This window comes from Boleophthalmus pectinirostris, unplaced genomic scaffold, assembly GCF_026225935.1.
Source record: "Boleophthalmus pectinirostris isolate CB_2022bp ecotype Guang Dong unplaced genomic scaffold, ASM2622593v1 HiC_scaffold_16, whole genome shotgun sequence".
Taxonomy (NCBI): Eukaryota; Metazoa; Chordata; class Actinopteri; order Gobiiformes; family Gobiidae; genus Boleophthalmus; species Boleophthalmus pectinirostris.
Genome location: NW_026571095.1, coordinates 2,379,441 through 2,395,104, shown reverse-complemented (window position 1 = coordinate 2,395,104; position 15,664 = coordinate 2,379,441). Strand labels below are relative to the sequence as shown.

The window sequence follows — 15,664 nt, the reverse complement described above, 5'->3', positions numbered from 1 at the left end:
TGCTCACCGTTGAAAACAGAGTCTAGGAGAGGTCTTTCTATTACTCAAACAAACATGGATGACATACAAAACCTCTTCAGGAATGTTTTTCACAAGGAAACATTGTTATAAGAAAGCTCCAAAAAAGTGGATTTCGCATGACATTCCCTCTCTAAAATACATTTCCCATTTTCTTTCCTTCTTTTCCCACCTTGTCAGATGATCTTATTCACGTGCCCGTCACCCTGCATGCTTACTCCACGTGTGCGCGACCTTTCCGTGTTTTGGTGACCCTGTATTTGCCTAATCCTCATTATTCTCATCATGTCACTCGGCTTACACGTTCAGACTTCTGTTTTCTCTCTAACTACTTGTTTTGGACTCTTCACATGACAAATTCTCAGGACAAATTTGATATAAATATATAACAATGTGTTTTATTTATTTATAAAAGTGAGGCATTTCAGGAGTGCACAAACACATTCTTTAGTGATAAACACATTTATATATGAATAATACAAAAACATGGCTCAATAGAGAATACTGATGGCAGCGAAGGGTTAAGTCGCAGTTCAAATGCATAAGAAAAAAATAAGGTTGAGAATTCAAAAGGTGCAAGTGGCATTCTAGAAACAGAAAAAAAATCAGTTTAAACTAAAATTCAATTACTAAATATTGTAATTTTTGAAATTCGATGGCAGTTGACACATTTTCACATTCAAACAAAAATAAGGTTTATTGTTTGGAAAATTCCTTCATCAAAAATGCCATAACTTGAGTGACAGAAGTTTAGATGTTAAAATAAATGAGAATATGTGTCAGTTTACATTGAAAAAACTAAACATTTAAATGAATTTGTTGTAATATTGAAAAAAACTAAACATATTTTACTCCAATAGTTCTTTGTAACACTGTCAATTGTAATTTTTCTGCCCAAAATTCCACTTCCACTCTTTTGATTCTCAGCCGTTAGACAAAAGAGGACACTTCATTATACAAAAAAACACAACTGACACTAAATTCAATGTATTTTACAAGATCATATATATGTACAATATGGCAGAGGAGTGGTTATTTTGAGGTCATCTCAACGGTTGTCGCGTCGTTTCCCCCGTTGACGTCGTAGTCTCCGATGGGTCCGCTCACCAGGACCTTCATGCGCTCGGGGAAATCGTCTTTGGGATAAAGGAGGAAGTCGTAGATGAGCGCTGCCGCCACGCCTCCGCACATGGGACCCACCCAGTACACCTGAGAACGACACAAGTATTGTGATTATGCAGTAAGATTTAGACAATATGCTCTTTCTTGTGTGTGGAATGTTCAGTATTTGGGAGGACAAAGAAGGATGAGTTACTTGTGTCTCTCTGGTATAAAAGCATTTGGCTGATTTGACTTTCGTAGCGTTAGTTTAGGTGCAGCTGCAGTTATTACGAAACTACATTGTAAGACTTGACTGAAAAGTATGACAAATGGGAAGTGAGAAAAATCTTTCTAGCTTTTACTCAAACCTGCTACACACATTCTTAACTGAACAGTGACACATATGTAAATATCTGATAACTTGCTTGAATTTGGTTCGAGGTTAAAGAGGACTGGGGTCTGTTAGGGTGAGCTCACACTTTCACGATCATCATATTAATATTGGGACTAAACCCAGAACTAAACCTGGACTAGACAAGGGCTAAACCGGGCCTACATTTGGGTTAAACTGGGCTCAAACCAGTAGCTTGCTGGTTTCACTTTGTGGAAACCATCTGACCTCAAAGCATTAGAATTTGTTCGGTTTACAGTAGGCGAGTACATTTTTTATTTAACCAATTGCTGCTATTTGGTTGTGACGTATTTAATGTATTAATCTTTTCCCAAATCCCGTAGGAAGAAGGACAATAACGTCTTTCCCCTTGATAAAATTCACCAAACATTCTCTTTGTTCCGGCTTTAAATCCTCGATCTCGGAATCTTTGCCAACACAGAATGTATGACTCTTCACTGATTAGTTGGTGCCCGAACTCACACTACTGGAGTTTTTGTGAACCGTCTAGTGTATTTCAATTCCTGACCTAGTCGCTGGAGAGAAATGAAATTGAGCGGAGACACTAGTTAATGGTATTACAAGTTGTTAATTATTTGGTTTGGTATTTTGATTTCTTGTTGCTGTACTAAGAGTCCTTTGATATTTTATAGTATTTTTTATTATTTACGTTTTCGGTTTGCTTAGAAACGCACTGAATGTGGTTTTGCTCACATTATTAAAAGTCCAATGCGCAACTTTTCTGGTTCACAGTCCGCTACCTGCTTGTCTCCATGGAGATATTATTGCTTAGCCTGGAAATTTCCACGGTATGACATTAAACATATCAAGCATTTGTTTCTATTGCTTAAAAATACAATCATTCTGTCTGTGAATAGGGACGACTCTCCACAGATCTGGCTTGTAATGTAGCGTAGTGCAGTGTCCCTCATGATAGATAGCTTTAATCTATCCGGTGGAACATTCTAGACGGAGCGATAACATCTCCATGGAGACAAGCAAGTGGTGGATCCTTCACTAGAAAAGTTACGCAGTGCAGCTTTAAGTATGTGCCAAATTTGAGCCCCAGCATTTGAGAAGGATAAGAAAACGTCAGTAAAATTTGTCTTACCCAGTGGTTTGTGAATTCATTGAGGATCACCGCTGGCCCAAAAGAGCGCGCCGGGTTGATGCCGCAGCCCGTGTAGCTTATCTGTTAAAAAAAAAAAACACAACACACACACACAATTAATCAGCTATAACCTCTCTTAACCCGTATTGGTGAACCACACCAAAACCAGCAGCACCAACAGCGCAGTATCTGGCCGAGGAAGTTAAGTAAACACGATCGAGGGGCCACTCACCGCAGCCAGATGACCCAGGCACACGGACAGGCCAATGGCTAAAGGAGCAGAGCCTGTGACATCACGCCTCCTTTTATCAGTCACCGCGATGACACACAGCACCAACTGGAACGTGGCCAGCAGCTCGATGCCCACGCCTTGGCTGGGAGTTACACCGGCCAGCTACAAAACACCAACAAAAAAAACAAGTTATAAGTTTGATAACTATTTTATGCAGGGCCGTCCACAGAAATATTGGGGCCCGGGGCAAGAAGAATCACATGGACCCCCCCGTGTGTTTCTAAAGTGTTTTTTTTATTGATTAATTATTAAATATCCTTTTTCTTCTTACTTCAACCTGTCAGAATGTCATCTATTTTTTTTTTGTACTTCCCAACTTGTGTCTTGTACATTTGAAGTTTTTCATTAATAATAAAAAAGTTTAAAGTCTGCAACATGATTTTGGTGTAGAATTCATCATGTTTCCATTTAGATTCATGGAAATTTTGAGGATTTATATAAAAACTAGGACTGTTTCCATAGTTCTTAAACAAAATATTAAATTCTTGAATCAGAAAAAGTCCTCAGAATGTTGCATGTAAGTTATTAGACAATATTGGGCATCTAAAAAGGCTGAGTTTAAGTTTTTCTTAACAAGTTATACTTTGTTATTGACTTGAAATCACATTTATTTGATTAAAGAAGACATGCATTGCAACTTTTTGTGCTTTTGTGTTGATTTCTGCACAAACACACACACACAAAACATTAGAATTACACACAATCACATACAATATAGACTCACAAAAAGTCTATATTTAATCAAATCCTGGCTAATATTTCACCGGTTTCAACTTCCTTGTGGTTTTTTGAGGACTTTTGCTCATTCATAAACCATAATATTTTTGTTTTGAATGGTTAATTACCATGACAACAGTGCAAATTTCCCACCTCTTTGAAATTCATGCATATCTAAGTTGCTGCGTTCAATCATTTAAATGAAACTTTATGGACAAAATAAGAAAAGTACTCACAGAATTGAGGCCCAGAGCGGCCGTCGTGTTGGGTTTGGTCCCGTAGACGATCCCGCTGGCCAACGCCGACCCCAACATCTGCGCTATGATGTACATGACCGCTTTGAAGGCGCTTATCTGGCAACTCGCGAGCATCCCCAGCGTGACGGCGGGGTTCAGGTGCGCCCCGCTGATGTGCCCCAAACTCTGAGCCAGGGTGGCGATGGCGAGCCCGAAGCCCAGCGCCACCTTCACCTCCTGGTCCGGGTTACTGTTGTTGACGTTGCCTATAGCTGTAGACAAACTAAGGAATATAAAAAGCGTCATGCCCACCAGCTCGGCCAAAACAGCCCTCCAGAAATCCTTGCTCTTGAACTCTCTCATGGTTGTATCGTCTGTATGTGGTAGTGGGGTGCAAGAGGACTCCTGTGTACTGACAAACAGCTAGTGCATATATAGGGCTTCTGTTGATAATGGACAGGGGGCGGGCTTTCAAAAAAAGTAAAAAAAAAAACTGAAAAGAAGGCCACTGTGAATTAATGAGAAATCCAAAAGCATGTGTCTGGCATGGGCCCCTCCTCTCTGGGCCCCCCCTCTCCTCCTCCTCCTCCTCCTCCTCCCTCTCTCACATCCTACTGGCCCCTGTGTGTGTGGGAAGGCCCTCCCCGCACCGGCCGCACTCTTTGGACTCTTAGGAGTAATCAAATTGGGCTCAGAATAGCAGCGGTGGAACGAGGATTCAATTTCTTTTCTAAAACAACAGAGTAGTAAAACCTAAGTAGAGGTATCATGGAAATCTGACTTTAAAATACTGTCAATCTAATCTAAAGTTAAAGTACTTTAATACGCACTTGTGAATAGAAACAGAAACTCTTTTTGCGCTCATTTCAGAAATACATTTGTTAAATTCTTCAACTTTCTGGTTTGAAATCTGGACACTTGTATTTTCCAAACTTTTCATTCTGATAATTCTGATAAAACAATGTTACTGACTGAAAAACAAATTACAACTTGAAAACTTAATAAATTAATAAAACTTAAAATGTGAAAAAAAAAGTACAAAAACATGTCTGGCAAAGATTAGTTCAGTTGGAAAATCCTTTAAAAAATTCATTCTGTAACTTTCTAGTGGATGGTTTGCAAAATTGCTGGAATATTCCTCAGTATGGCATTTAACTATATGTCTATCACCATGGAGATAAGCAAGAGCAAATTACAAGTCAGATCTGTGCAAAGATGACCCCATTCACTAGAAGAAACATGATATTATGAAGCAATCAGACGCCAGTAACTGAATAAATGTTAGATTAGTTGTTCAGTGTGAAGCTTTCAGACACACCCACTAGAAAAAAAGTTACGCAATGCATCTTTAATTTTCCTTCCACCACTGTTACTGACACATTTGATACATTTCTGACTCAAAAAGAAACTGCTGACCAATATTTTGTTCCTCTGTAAGTGTTTTCAGCTCTTCAAATATGATCCGGCGATGGCGTTATGAATCAGACTGGCTGACGGGAGATAAGGCTGAGGGGGAGGAGGAGGGAGGAAGGAGGAGGAGGAGGGAGGGAGGAGGGGGAGGGTTTGTTTGACACCTCCTTGTTTTGTGCTTTCGGTGACGCTCATTCTCTGCACTGTGGAGCTTTTTTACAAGACCACCCAAAAAACTATTGTGCACGTGCCATTGTCCGGAAACCTCCAGCGCGGCAGGGGGGGCCAGGCACGAAGCGAGAGGAGCACGTCTGAGATGAGTCAAGCTGTGGGCTGTTAAAGGTGCACTGTGTAACTTTTCTGATGAGGGATCTACCACTAGTCTCTGTGGAAATGTCATTGCTTTGCCTGGAATGTTCCACAGTTTTTGTTCAGTCACAGGTTTGGTCCAAAAAAAAAAACTAAACTACACAAAAACAAAACATGCCTTGTTATTGTGAGCAGTGACGTTGTGGAATGTTAAAAATGCACTATGTAACTTTTCTGGTGGGGGAGTCTGTGGAATGTTTCACAAAATATGGGATTATATTTATTAATCAGTCTAGTATTTGATTAATAAACAAAACTTGAAAAACATACATTCTTGAGCGGGGTTGCCTCTCCAAAGATCCGAGCTGTATTTTAGTTTGGTAGTGCCACCTACTTGTCTCCACTGGATTATATACATGTAATGCTGTACTGTGGAACATTCCAGGCATGGAGGAAAGCAGACGGTTAGCCATTCTAGCGCCACCTAGTGCCTCTGCTCAATTTCATTTCTCTCCAGCGACTAGTTCAGGAATCAAAATACACTAGTTGGTTTACAAGAACGGTTTGCTTTGTCTAAAATGTCTCACAGTATAGATTAAATCTATTTATCACGAGGGAGACAAGCAGGTCACAGCACTAAGCTACATTAAAAGTCAGATCTGTGGAGAGGTGTCCCTATTTACAAAAGGAATTATCATATTTTGGAGAAATAGAAACATCCTTCATGAGTAAATGCTTGATGGAAATGGTCAAAGTTATACCATGGAACTTTCAAGGCAAAGCAATAACATCTCCATGGAGATGAGCAGGTAGCAGTAGCCAGGCCGGCGCCACCTAGTGCCTCTCCTCAATTTCATTTCTCTCCAGCGACTAGGTCAGGAATCAGAATACACTAGATGGTTTGCAAGAACCGAGTCCAGGCACCAGCCAATCAGAGAAGAGCCATACATTCTGTGTTGTTAATGATTCCCGAGATTCTTGAGGATTTAAAGCCGGAACAAGGAGAATGTTTGGTGAATTTTATCAAGAGGAAAGACATTATTACCCTTCTTCTTATGGGACTTGGGAAAAGCTTAATATACCAATTAGCCCCGTTAGCGACGCATTACATACGTCATGACCAAATAACAGCAATTGGTTAAATAAAAAAAGTACCTGCCTACCGTCAAGCAAACAAATCCTAATGCTGCGAGGTCAGATGGTTTCCAAAAAGTGAAACTGGCCGATGAATCAGGCTAGCAGACAGCAGCCCCGCCGCCAGATAAGTTACATAGTGCATCTTTAAGGGTTAATTATATTGATATCGAAAAAAATAATAATAATTCTGCTTGGAAAAGACTTGGGGATAGTTCAGGTTTTTTGACATGAATCTGTATGGCATCCCCGTCAGCAGAGTCGTGCATCCACACTGACTTTACTCCCGACAGTGTCTGGTGAGCCGAGATACTGGCCGGTTCTTGTGCTGACGAAAGTAGTCTGGCAAGTTGGCTGGGGAGATTAAAATAAAACAAAATGTGTTCAAAAGAGTGATCCAACTGCATCAAACGAAAAAGTCAGACCTCATAATCGCTTGGCACTATTTTCTCTCCGTTCGTATCACTACATGCTTTAACCTTAACCATGTGACTTAGTTGTCAAAGGGAAAACATATATTCCACTGTCTGAGAAATAATAAATGTGCGATTTTATTACACAATCCTTTTGTTTTTAGTCTGTCTATCTCCAAAGCTCAAAAAGCTCTGCTCTTGTGATGTCATGAAGTGATAGTTTTCAAGTTAACAGCAGTCGAGATTGGCAGTTACAGAGCTGAAATGAGAGGGTTTTCTGTTTGAGGGAAGAACTCGTGCAAAATGTGCATGGTTAAACTTGTATGAATGAAACAAAACACAACTCCAGGTCTGTTTGTGATGAGGAAACTACATTATAAATAACTTAGATTAGAAAACAGCCTAATACAGACCTCTTTCACATACATCTAGAACTAAAACAAAACTAGTCAGCACAAGATTAATGTTAACAAGCATATTTTCTGTAATGAAGTGAAGCAAAGTGAGTGGCAGCATTTATATTAGAGCGAGGCTGAAAGTGCAGTTATCTCGAACGGCTGGGAAATGAATTACTCGGTGCACCTGGTCCCAAAGGGGAGTGTAAATTCAAGAGCCGCAATACAGACCAGAGCGTTTCAAAACAAATGTATCCTCGTACTGGACAAATATTAAAGTTTGTTCCAGTAGGTACAGTCTGATGCAATGTGGTCTGAACATTTTGTATTGTTTTGGACTAAAATGTAATAAATGAAACGATAAAAAAAAACATTAAAAGTAACACTTGTCCATTCTTTTATTTATTTATATTTTTTTCTGATCCATGTTATAATGTAGTTTCCTCATCAAAATCAGACCTGGAGTGTTTTGTTTCGTTCACTGTTCTTCTCTGAAACAGAAAAGACTCAGTTCCACCTTGTGATGTCATGTAGTGTTTTTAAACTCCATACACCTTCACTAAAATGATTTGCATTATTTCAGACCTGGAAGAGCAAATCTCTACTGAACTAAACTGAAGTAAAATGTAGCTGTTAACATGAAAACTACCACTTCATTGCATCACAAGGTGGAACGGAGCATTCTGAGCTTTGGAGATGTAGACAGACTAATAAATAAAGTAAAACACAACTAAAACACAACTCCAGGTCTGTCTTTGAGGAGATAGTAACATTCTAACATGACTTAAAACTCACAAGAATCAATTTAGCAGAATATAGGAGAGGGATGTAACCGAAATATCATCATATCGTCATATGTATCGTCAAAGTTCTCACAATAAAAATGTGGACCATCACAATATATTGAAGTCTCTTTGCTGAAATGAAGAGTTATGGTGCAGCAATAGATAAAAAAAAAAAAAAAAGACAGAGGGAACTACATAGACCATGATCCTTTGCTCCATTTCAGTGCAGACTACAAGAAGAAATAACAATTCTAAGCACTTTTAAGTCGTAGTTCTTTGCATTAAGTCTTGTCAAGGCATTTTAAGAGGAAAAAGTAGCGTATTCACAGTTTTGTTAGACTCCACAAAATATCGCAATAAATATCGTACAAAAAGAGAGATTTGGATATTGTTACATTCCTAATCATGAGCCTCCCCACCATATCACAATAAATATCGTAGTGTGAGGTTCATACCATGACGATATCATATTGTGAGACTTGTATATCGTTACATCCCTAATATAGGACCTTTAATCATGTTTAGACAGCAAGTTTTTGTTTTAAAGTTGCACTACGAAACTTTTCTGATGGAGGGTCTGCTACCTGCTTGTCTCCATGGAGATGTTATTGCTTTGCCTGGAAGGTTCCATGGTATAACTTTGAACATTTCCATCAAGCATTTATTCATTACATGTGTTTCTTTCCCTTCCATTCCATTTTTTTCCACTTATCCGGAGGCAGGTCGTGGGGGCAGCAGTCTGAGCAGGGACTCCCAGACTTCCCTCTCCACACACACACTTCCTCCAGCTCCTCCGGGGGGATCCCGAGGCGTTCCCAGGCCTGCTGAGAGACATAGTCCCAGTGTGTCCTGGGTCTTCCCTAGGGCCTCCTCCCGGTGGGACATGCCTGGATCACCTCTCCAGGGAGGCGTTCAGGAGGCATCCGGAACAGATGCCCGAGCCACCTCAGCTGGCTCCTCTCGACGTGGAGGAGCAGCGACTCTACTCCGAGCTGTGACTGAGCTCCTCACCCTATCTCTAAGGGAGCGCCCAGCCACCCTGCGAAGGAAACTCATTTTGACCGGTTGTATCCACGATCTCGTCCTTTCAGTCATTACCCAGAGCTCATGACCACAGCCATAGGTGAGCCATAGGTCATGAGCTGGTTACATGGTTACATGTGTTTCTATGACTCGAAAATACAATAATTCCTTCTGTGAATAGGGGTGCCTCTCCACAGATCTGAACTGTAATGCTTGCATAGTGCTGTGACCTGCTTTGTCTCCCTTGTGATAGATAGGTTTAAAGTATACTGTGGGACATTTTAGACAAAGCAATAACATCTCCATAGAGGCAAACAGGTGGCAGACCCTGCACTAAAAATGTTACACAGTGTAGCTTTAAATACAGGATCTAACACATTTTATCTACATTGGCTTCTTAATAAAATTTCATGTTGATTTTAAGTTCTGGTTGTACAAATATATTGTATGAGCAGCTCTTGAGCTCAAAATAAGTCCGCTGTGTACTAATTGCATCTAATTATAAAGCGTGTGCGGGCTAAGTGTTGCATGCTAGTTGTTAAAGTATTATTGTGACACTCTGTTCTCTGGAAGTTGTGAACATTGCTGATAAACTCACTGCAGTGTATGTATGTTGACACAAGCTTCCCAAAACTCAACTGTGGATGCAATATTGTGCAAGAAACTGTTAGTGTCACTGTTACGGTACACACAAAAATACTGCAGTACTGCTCCAGAGGTCAAAGTGAATAAACTCCACTGATCCAAACTCACCTTAAAAGGACACAACCAGGTCTCAAATCTGCTTCACAGGCTGAAAAGTTTCTCTCATTCTGGTGTCATTTTTTGTTTTGTTTTTGTTTCTTTGTCTTTTCTTTGTACATTTTGGATACATACAAAAGACACCTAATATATGTAGTAAGATGTATGGAATTATGTAGTAAAAATGTATTTTTTATTTTATTTTATAGACACTTTTACTTAAGTGTTTAAAAGTATGTCCACATGTTTGACCGGCAGTGTTACTCACGATGGCTTTATTGTTACAAATGGTGCTTTATGAATTTTAGGGACAATCAGTGTTGCCCTAACGAGTCCTGAAGTTGTACAGACTTTGGATGTCTGAGGCAGGAGAAGTTTATTTACCATCAATCCGGGACCTGGTGAACTTGCTAATCAAGCCTGAATCTGCTTCCACACAAGGAAATAAATAGGATAAATAGAAATAGAAATAAATAGGAACTAAGAGAGACAGCCTGGAGACACACTGGCCGAGTGCACTCACTCACAGAGAGATTCAGACACGCAGCCAAGCCCCAGGGTCTAAACATGGCGACCGTCAATGGACCGAGCTCAATGGTGCATGTCTCAAGATTAGCCTAGCTCAGCTAGGTTCTTCTGTTGGCTCTTATTTGCAGTAGTGCCCTTTTCTCCCACAGACACACACCAACAGACGCAAACGTGTGCAAGGAGTGTGGTCTCATGTATCATGTGATCACTGTTATGGGCCTTGGCCCTTTTGGTGTTTATTAATCCTGTGCTCCCATTGCTTCTTGCTTCTCATTGTTTGTGTGTAGGTAAATTTGGTCCGCGAGCCCCAACTCGGATTCGTGGGATCTGAGACCGCTGGACGGAGGCTGGGTGTCTGCTGTTCACCGGATTGGCCAGGAACTCTTCCACCCCCACCAATCCACAGAGGCCACCTGAAAGGCGCAGACTACAAAAGGGAGCGTCTTCCACCTGCTCAACGCGACTCAACACCTGAGTGACAGCTCGCCATTTTTGTTCGGTTGTGTCTCATTTTGCGTTAATTATGCTGGCTGATGCCTCTGTTATGTGATTTCATTTGAGACGCTTTTGTTATTCATGCAGTACAGCTTTAGTTTGGTCCTTTTTTTGTTGTACTTACACTAGTTTAGGGCTTTATAGTTTGGTAATTCCTTTTTGTTTAAACTCCTTTTTTCCACCACCTCATTTCTTTGTTTTTCTAAAGAAATGATGCTTTCACATTCAGTCTTCTCTCTGCTGAGTTGTGTGTTGTTTTCCTCAAGAGACTGTAACTGCTCTTGAAGTTCACCAGCTTCAGCTCTGAGCTCCTGGTTCTCCATTATTTTCTTGTGTAAATTTTCATTAGTGTCAGTAGCTAGTGCCAGCTGAAGCTGCAGAGCCATGCCACTGCAGATTTACAACAGCAGTCAAAACGATCGTCTTTTAAGAGCGTTTGGAAAGAGACAAGTCTTCATTTGTGCTGCTCTGGTGGGAGGGGCCACGTACAGAGATGCTGGAGACGCTGCTATGCTAAGCAACGCAGAAAATTACCAATATTTTAATAGAAAATATACTTAAAATATTTTAGTAGAAAATCACCCAAGGGTCACATTAAAGGTCTTGGGGGGCCGGATCTGGCCCCCGGGCCTTATGTTTGACACCTGTGTTCAAGTACATGTGCTTCTGCTTGTGCCCTGCACCTCTCCTGCAGCCACATTAAGACAAAAAGTATTACAAGCCACAACAGCTCACCCAAGGGAGGTGAGAATCTTTCATTCATAAATATGGTACATTTCAGGAAGGGGCTAATAAGTAATAACTGACAGTCTGTTTACCTGTCAGTGACATTCAGTGCAGCCCCTTCTCTGTGGATAGGCTGGCAACGGAAAGACCATTCTCCATCCAGCAAAAATCCAACGACCTCGTGGGTATGATGAATGCAGCAAGGAGTCACGGGGAGCGAGAGTCACGGGGAGCGGGAGTCACGGGGAGCGGGAGTCATGGGAAGAAGAGGGAGACGCAAGAGCGGGAGCCGTAGAGCAGGAGACACAGATGTGGGAGTCATGGGGATAGGGAGATACGGGGAAAAGAAGACAAGGAGAGCGGGAGACTGGGGCAGGGGCGCTGAGACAGGCCCGTGCTTTGATTCTAAACTCAGGTTGTGACATAGCGGACGAGACGCACGTCTCACATGTTTGTTGCACAAATAAATTAGAATATCCACAAATGCGCCAGGACTGGGTGAAACTGTTTCTGCAAACACGGCGTGCTGTGTGTGATGGTTCTATGTTATTCCCACATGCAGCTATTTAGACATTGATGTCTAATTGTCGGAGTAGCGGCAAAAATATTATTTTTTAAGCGTCTCAATACTTCAACTTTTTTCCCCTTTTTGAATTAACGTCACTTTACAATTTTTCAAACATTCGGCTTTTCCGACATGAGTAATATGAATGTGATAGCCTATTATACTTTGCACTCCCATATATCATAAGATGCTGGGCCATTTGATCAGAGAATACTTCAGCCACAGAGGAGACCAGAAATTGGGAAAATGTCCAACTGATTGGCGGGGGAAACAGTCATGCATTCTAAAAAAGAGCATAGGCCAGCCTTTGGGAAAATATCGAATCTAAAACGGAGGCTGCATGGACCCTTTATGCTTCATTCATGTGGTCATATCGGTGATCTGCAGAGCGAGTTTGTGACCTGTCAGACAACATGTGCAACCAACTGAGCGAGAAAGCCAAACATTTCTGTACATACTCAGTTGCTCTTGATGAGAGCACATATATCCCTGACACTGCACAGATCGCAATGTGCGTCCGTGGGCTGTTGACGCCAATTTTGAAGTTACTGAGGAGTTACTCACAGTGATGTCAATGCACAGCCAGATCACAGCTCAGGAGATATTCTGCCAGCTGTGTGATGCCATTGTCGATGAGGAGAAATGGAATAACAACCGACGGAGCACCATCAATGACAGAGAGGAGAAATTCATCATCTGGAACCTTGGCATCCTCCTTGACCCCAGCTCTCTCTCTCTCTCATTTGAATCCCACATTAAACAAATAAACTTTCATCTTTTCCCATTTCAAAAACATTGCCATACTCTGTCCATCACTCACTTTCTTTGATGCTGAAACCTTAATCCACACATTCATCACATCCAGAATCGACTACTATAAGGCTACGTTCAGACTGCAGGGCTTAACGCTCAATTCCAATTTTTTGTGAAATCCGATGTTTTTGCGAGGTTGTTCACATTTCCAATTAAATGTGACTTGTATGTGACTCCAGTGTGAACATTAAACTGCCCGAAAGTGTCCCGCATGTGCACTGGAGACACGATGACATCAACCGCAGCGAGCGTGCTTTGTGTTTACGGAAGTTGTCCAAACATGGAGCATTGAGCACCTGGAGATTTTAAAGTTCCTCTCGTACCGGAGCCAGAACATGAACAACTTACTTAATTAAGGAGAAGGACGAGGTTTTTGGCCGTGGTGTTTTGTGGGGCAGCGGCAGCGACGTCTGTAAAAAGGAACGTGTGGATGTGGAGACGTAGCCAAGAGTGGTGAGTGATGATGTGCTTCGCTTCAGTGACATGGAGTTCATTAACAATTTTTCGCCTACTTCAGTGCAGAATAGTGACGTTTGTGGCTTGTTGATAACGTGTAGGTCGAATGAATGCGCTTTGACCGTTCACACTGAAGTCGCATGTCAAAAGATCAGATATGTATCAGTTTCAGGAGCACATATCCAAGTGGCCTGGGTCACATTTGAAAAAATCGGATCTGTGTCGTTCAGACTGTCATTAAAGATCACAGGAACATAGAGGCCAAAAAATCTGATTTGGGTCACTTCAGGCTGCAGTCTGAACGCAGCTTAACAGCCTCCTTTATGGAACACCTTCAAAAACAAATAAACTGCAATACAAACCCCGTTCTTCAGATCCTCCACTGGCTCCTCATCCCTCAGAGCACCTGCAACCAGGCCCCGTCCTCCTCCTCCTCCTCCTCTCAGAACTGCTCCTGCCTTATACTCCATCCCACTCCCTCTTAGGCCTATCGTGAGAATTACTATATCCACTTATCATTCAGTATGTTAGATTTAACTATAGTTTTTTGGGGTCAATATTTATCTTAGGCACTTTTTTATGTTCTACAATTAGACCCGACAAGTAGGTGGCAGACATTCCACCAGAAACCTTCAGTCTAACAGTTAAATCCACCAACATCCCTCTTTTATGAATGGAAAATCACAGGTATGCAGCTTTATAGTGAGTCCTTAGCTCCAACTTTCTCTGAGACAGAAAAGTCTGGAACAAACAAAAGTGACACAGAAAAGCTCTGACCCATGAAACAGACTGCGACATAATTTTCCTAATTGCCGAGCTGCCTAATTGGTTTGCACATGTGGTATTTTCAAATCAAAACCAGTACTGTAGACAGGAAGCCTTGGACTAACAAAAGGGAACATAAAAATATAACATTGTTTCATAGCCATCATGACTGTGTTGATCTTTCGCTTTGTCACTGAAGTGCAGCAAATACTGTTCCCAAGCCTGGATATTTTGGGTGCCATCCATTTCCTGCTTGTCCAGGGACTGGTTGCCGGGGCACCAGTCCAGACAGGGACTCCCAGACTTCCCTCACCTCCAGACACCAGTGGAACCCCAATATGTGAACCATGTCCTGGGCCTCCTCCCATCACCCCGAAAAAACAAAAAGACAAACAAACAAACAAACAAAAAACAAGTACTACTAATAATTATAATAATAAATACTGCTTGCTATTTTGTTGAGATGGCATTTCCAGTGATGAATCCTAAAATGTACAGATTATGAACCTATGGGTGCTACTGATTATAACTATATAACAGATAAAACCATTAAATGTGTTTTCCTGGAACTTTTGTACCCACTTTTTTCCATGTATTTGAGCCAAGCCTCTCGTCCTAGTACATATATACTGTATAAGCAGCTGTTGAGGTGAAAACATATGGTGTTTGTATCTAACATAGGGTGACCAAACGTCCGTTTTTCTCCGGACATGTCCGTATTTTGCGTCATGTCCTGGGCGTCCAGGTTTTTTTTTTTATAAAGTGATGCAAATGTCCAGGTTTTCAGTACCGTTCATTGGGGGCATTAAACTGAGCGTCTCTCGTAGCGTCTGTGACTCAGAAGGAGCGAGACACAAACAGTCGTTCAGTCTGCAACATACCGAAGCACAAATGTGTATTTAACAATGTACAAGAAATTCTCCGTTTTCCATCATGATCGGGATAAGTGGGAGGCCATGTGCACAGGTTGGGAGGTGAGAGTACAGTGGTCCCTCGTTTATCGCGAGGGTTACATTCTAAATATAACCCGCGATAGGTGAAATCCGCAAAGTCGTCAACTTTATATTTTACAATTATTCTATCTGTTTTAAGGCTGTAAAACCTCTCAGCACAAACTTTATACACTTTTCTCAGACAGGACAGTTACAACCCTTTTTACTTCCTTCTTAAAACTTGTTGCTGCTGTCGTCCTTTTGTTATTTTCCTCCTTCTTTATGTAACAAACTGAAGATTCATTTAT

The 15,664-nt window shown here is 41.3% G+C and overlaps 1 protein-coding gene across 1 annotated transcript; it reads right to left on the bottom strand.

The window, feature by feature from the left end:
- Positions 1-389: 389 nt before the first annotated feature.
- Positions 390-4,293, bottom strand: LOC110169985 (aquaporin-1-like). The gene is made up of 4 exons (XM_020935596.2): positions 3,867-4,293; positions 2,854-3,015; positions 2,622-2,702; positions 390-1,227 (listed from the first exon to the last, which is right to left on the bottom strand). Exons 1-4 carry the CDS (start codon positions 4,227-4,229, stop codon positions 1,051-1,053), a joined length of 783 nt encoding a protein of 260 aa, XP_020791255.1. The 5' UTR covers positions 4,230-4,293; the 3' UTR covers positions 390-1,050.
- Positions 4,294-15,664: the final 11,371 nt, after the last annotated feature.

Coding starts and splice junctions, on each gene's coding strand:
- LOC110169985 (XM_020935596.2), bottom strand. CDS start 4,229: ATGAGAGAGTTCAAGAGCAAGGATTTCTGGAGGGCTGTTTTGGCCGAG. Junction 3,016..3,866: donor CCGCTCTGGGCCTCAATTCT/GTGAGTACTTTT, acceptor GGTGTTTTGTAG/CTGGCCGGTGTAACTCCCAG. Junction 2,703..2,853: donor GCCTGGGTCATCTGGCTGCG/GTGAGTGGCCCC, acceptor TTTTTTTAACAG/ATAAGCTACACGGGCTGCGG.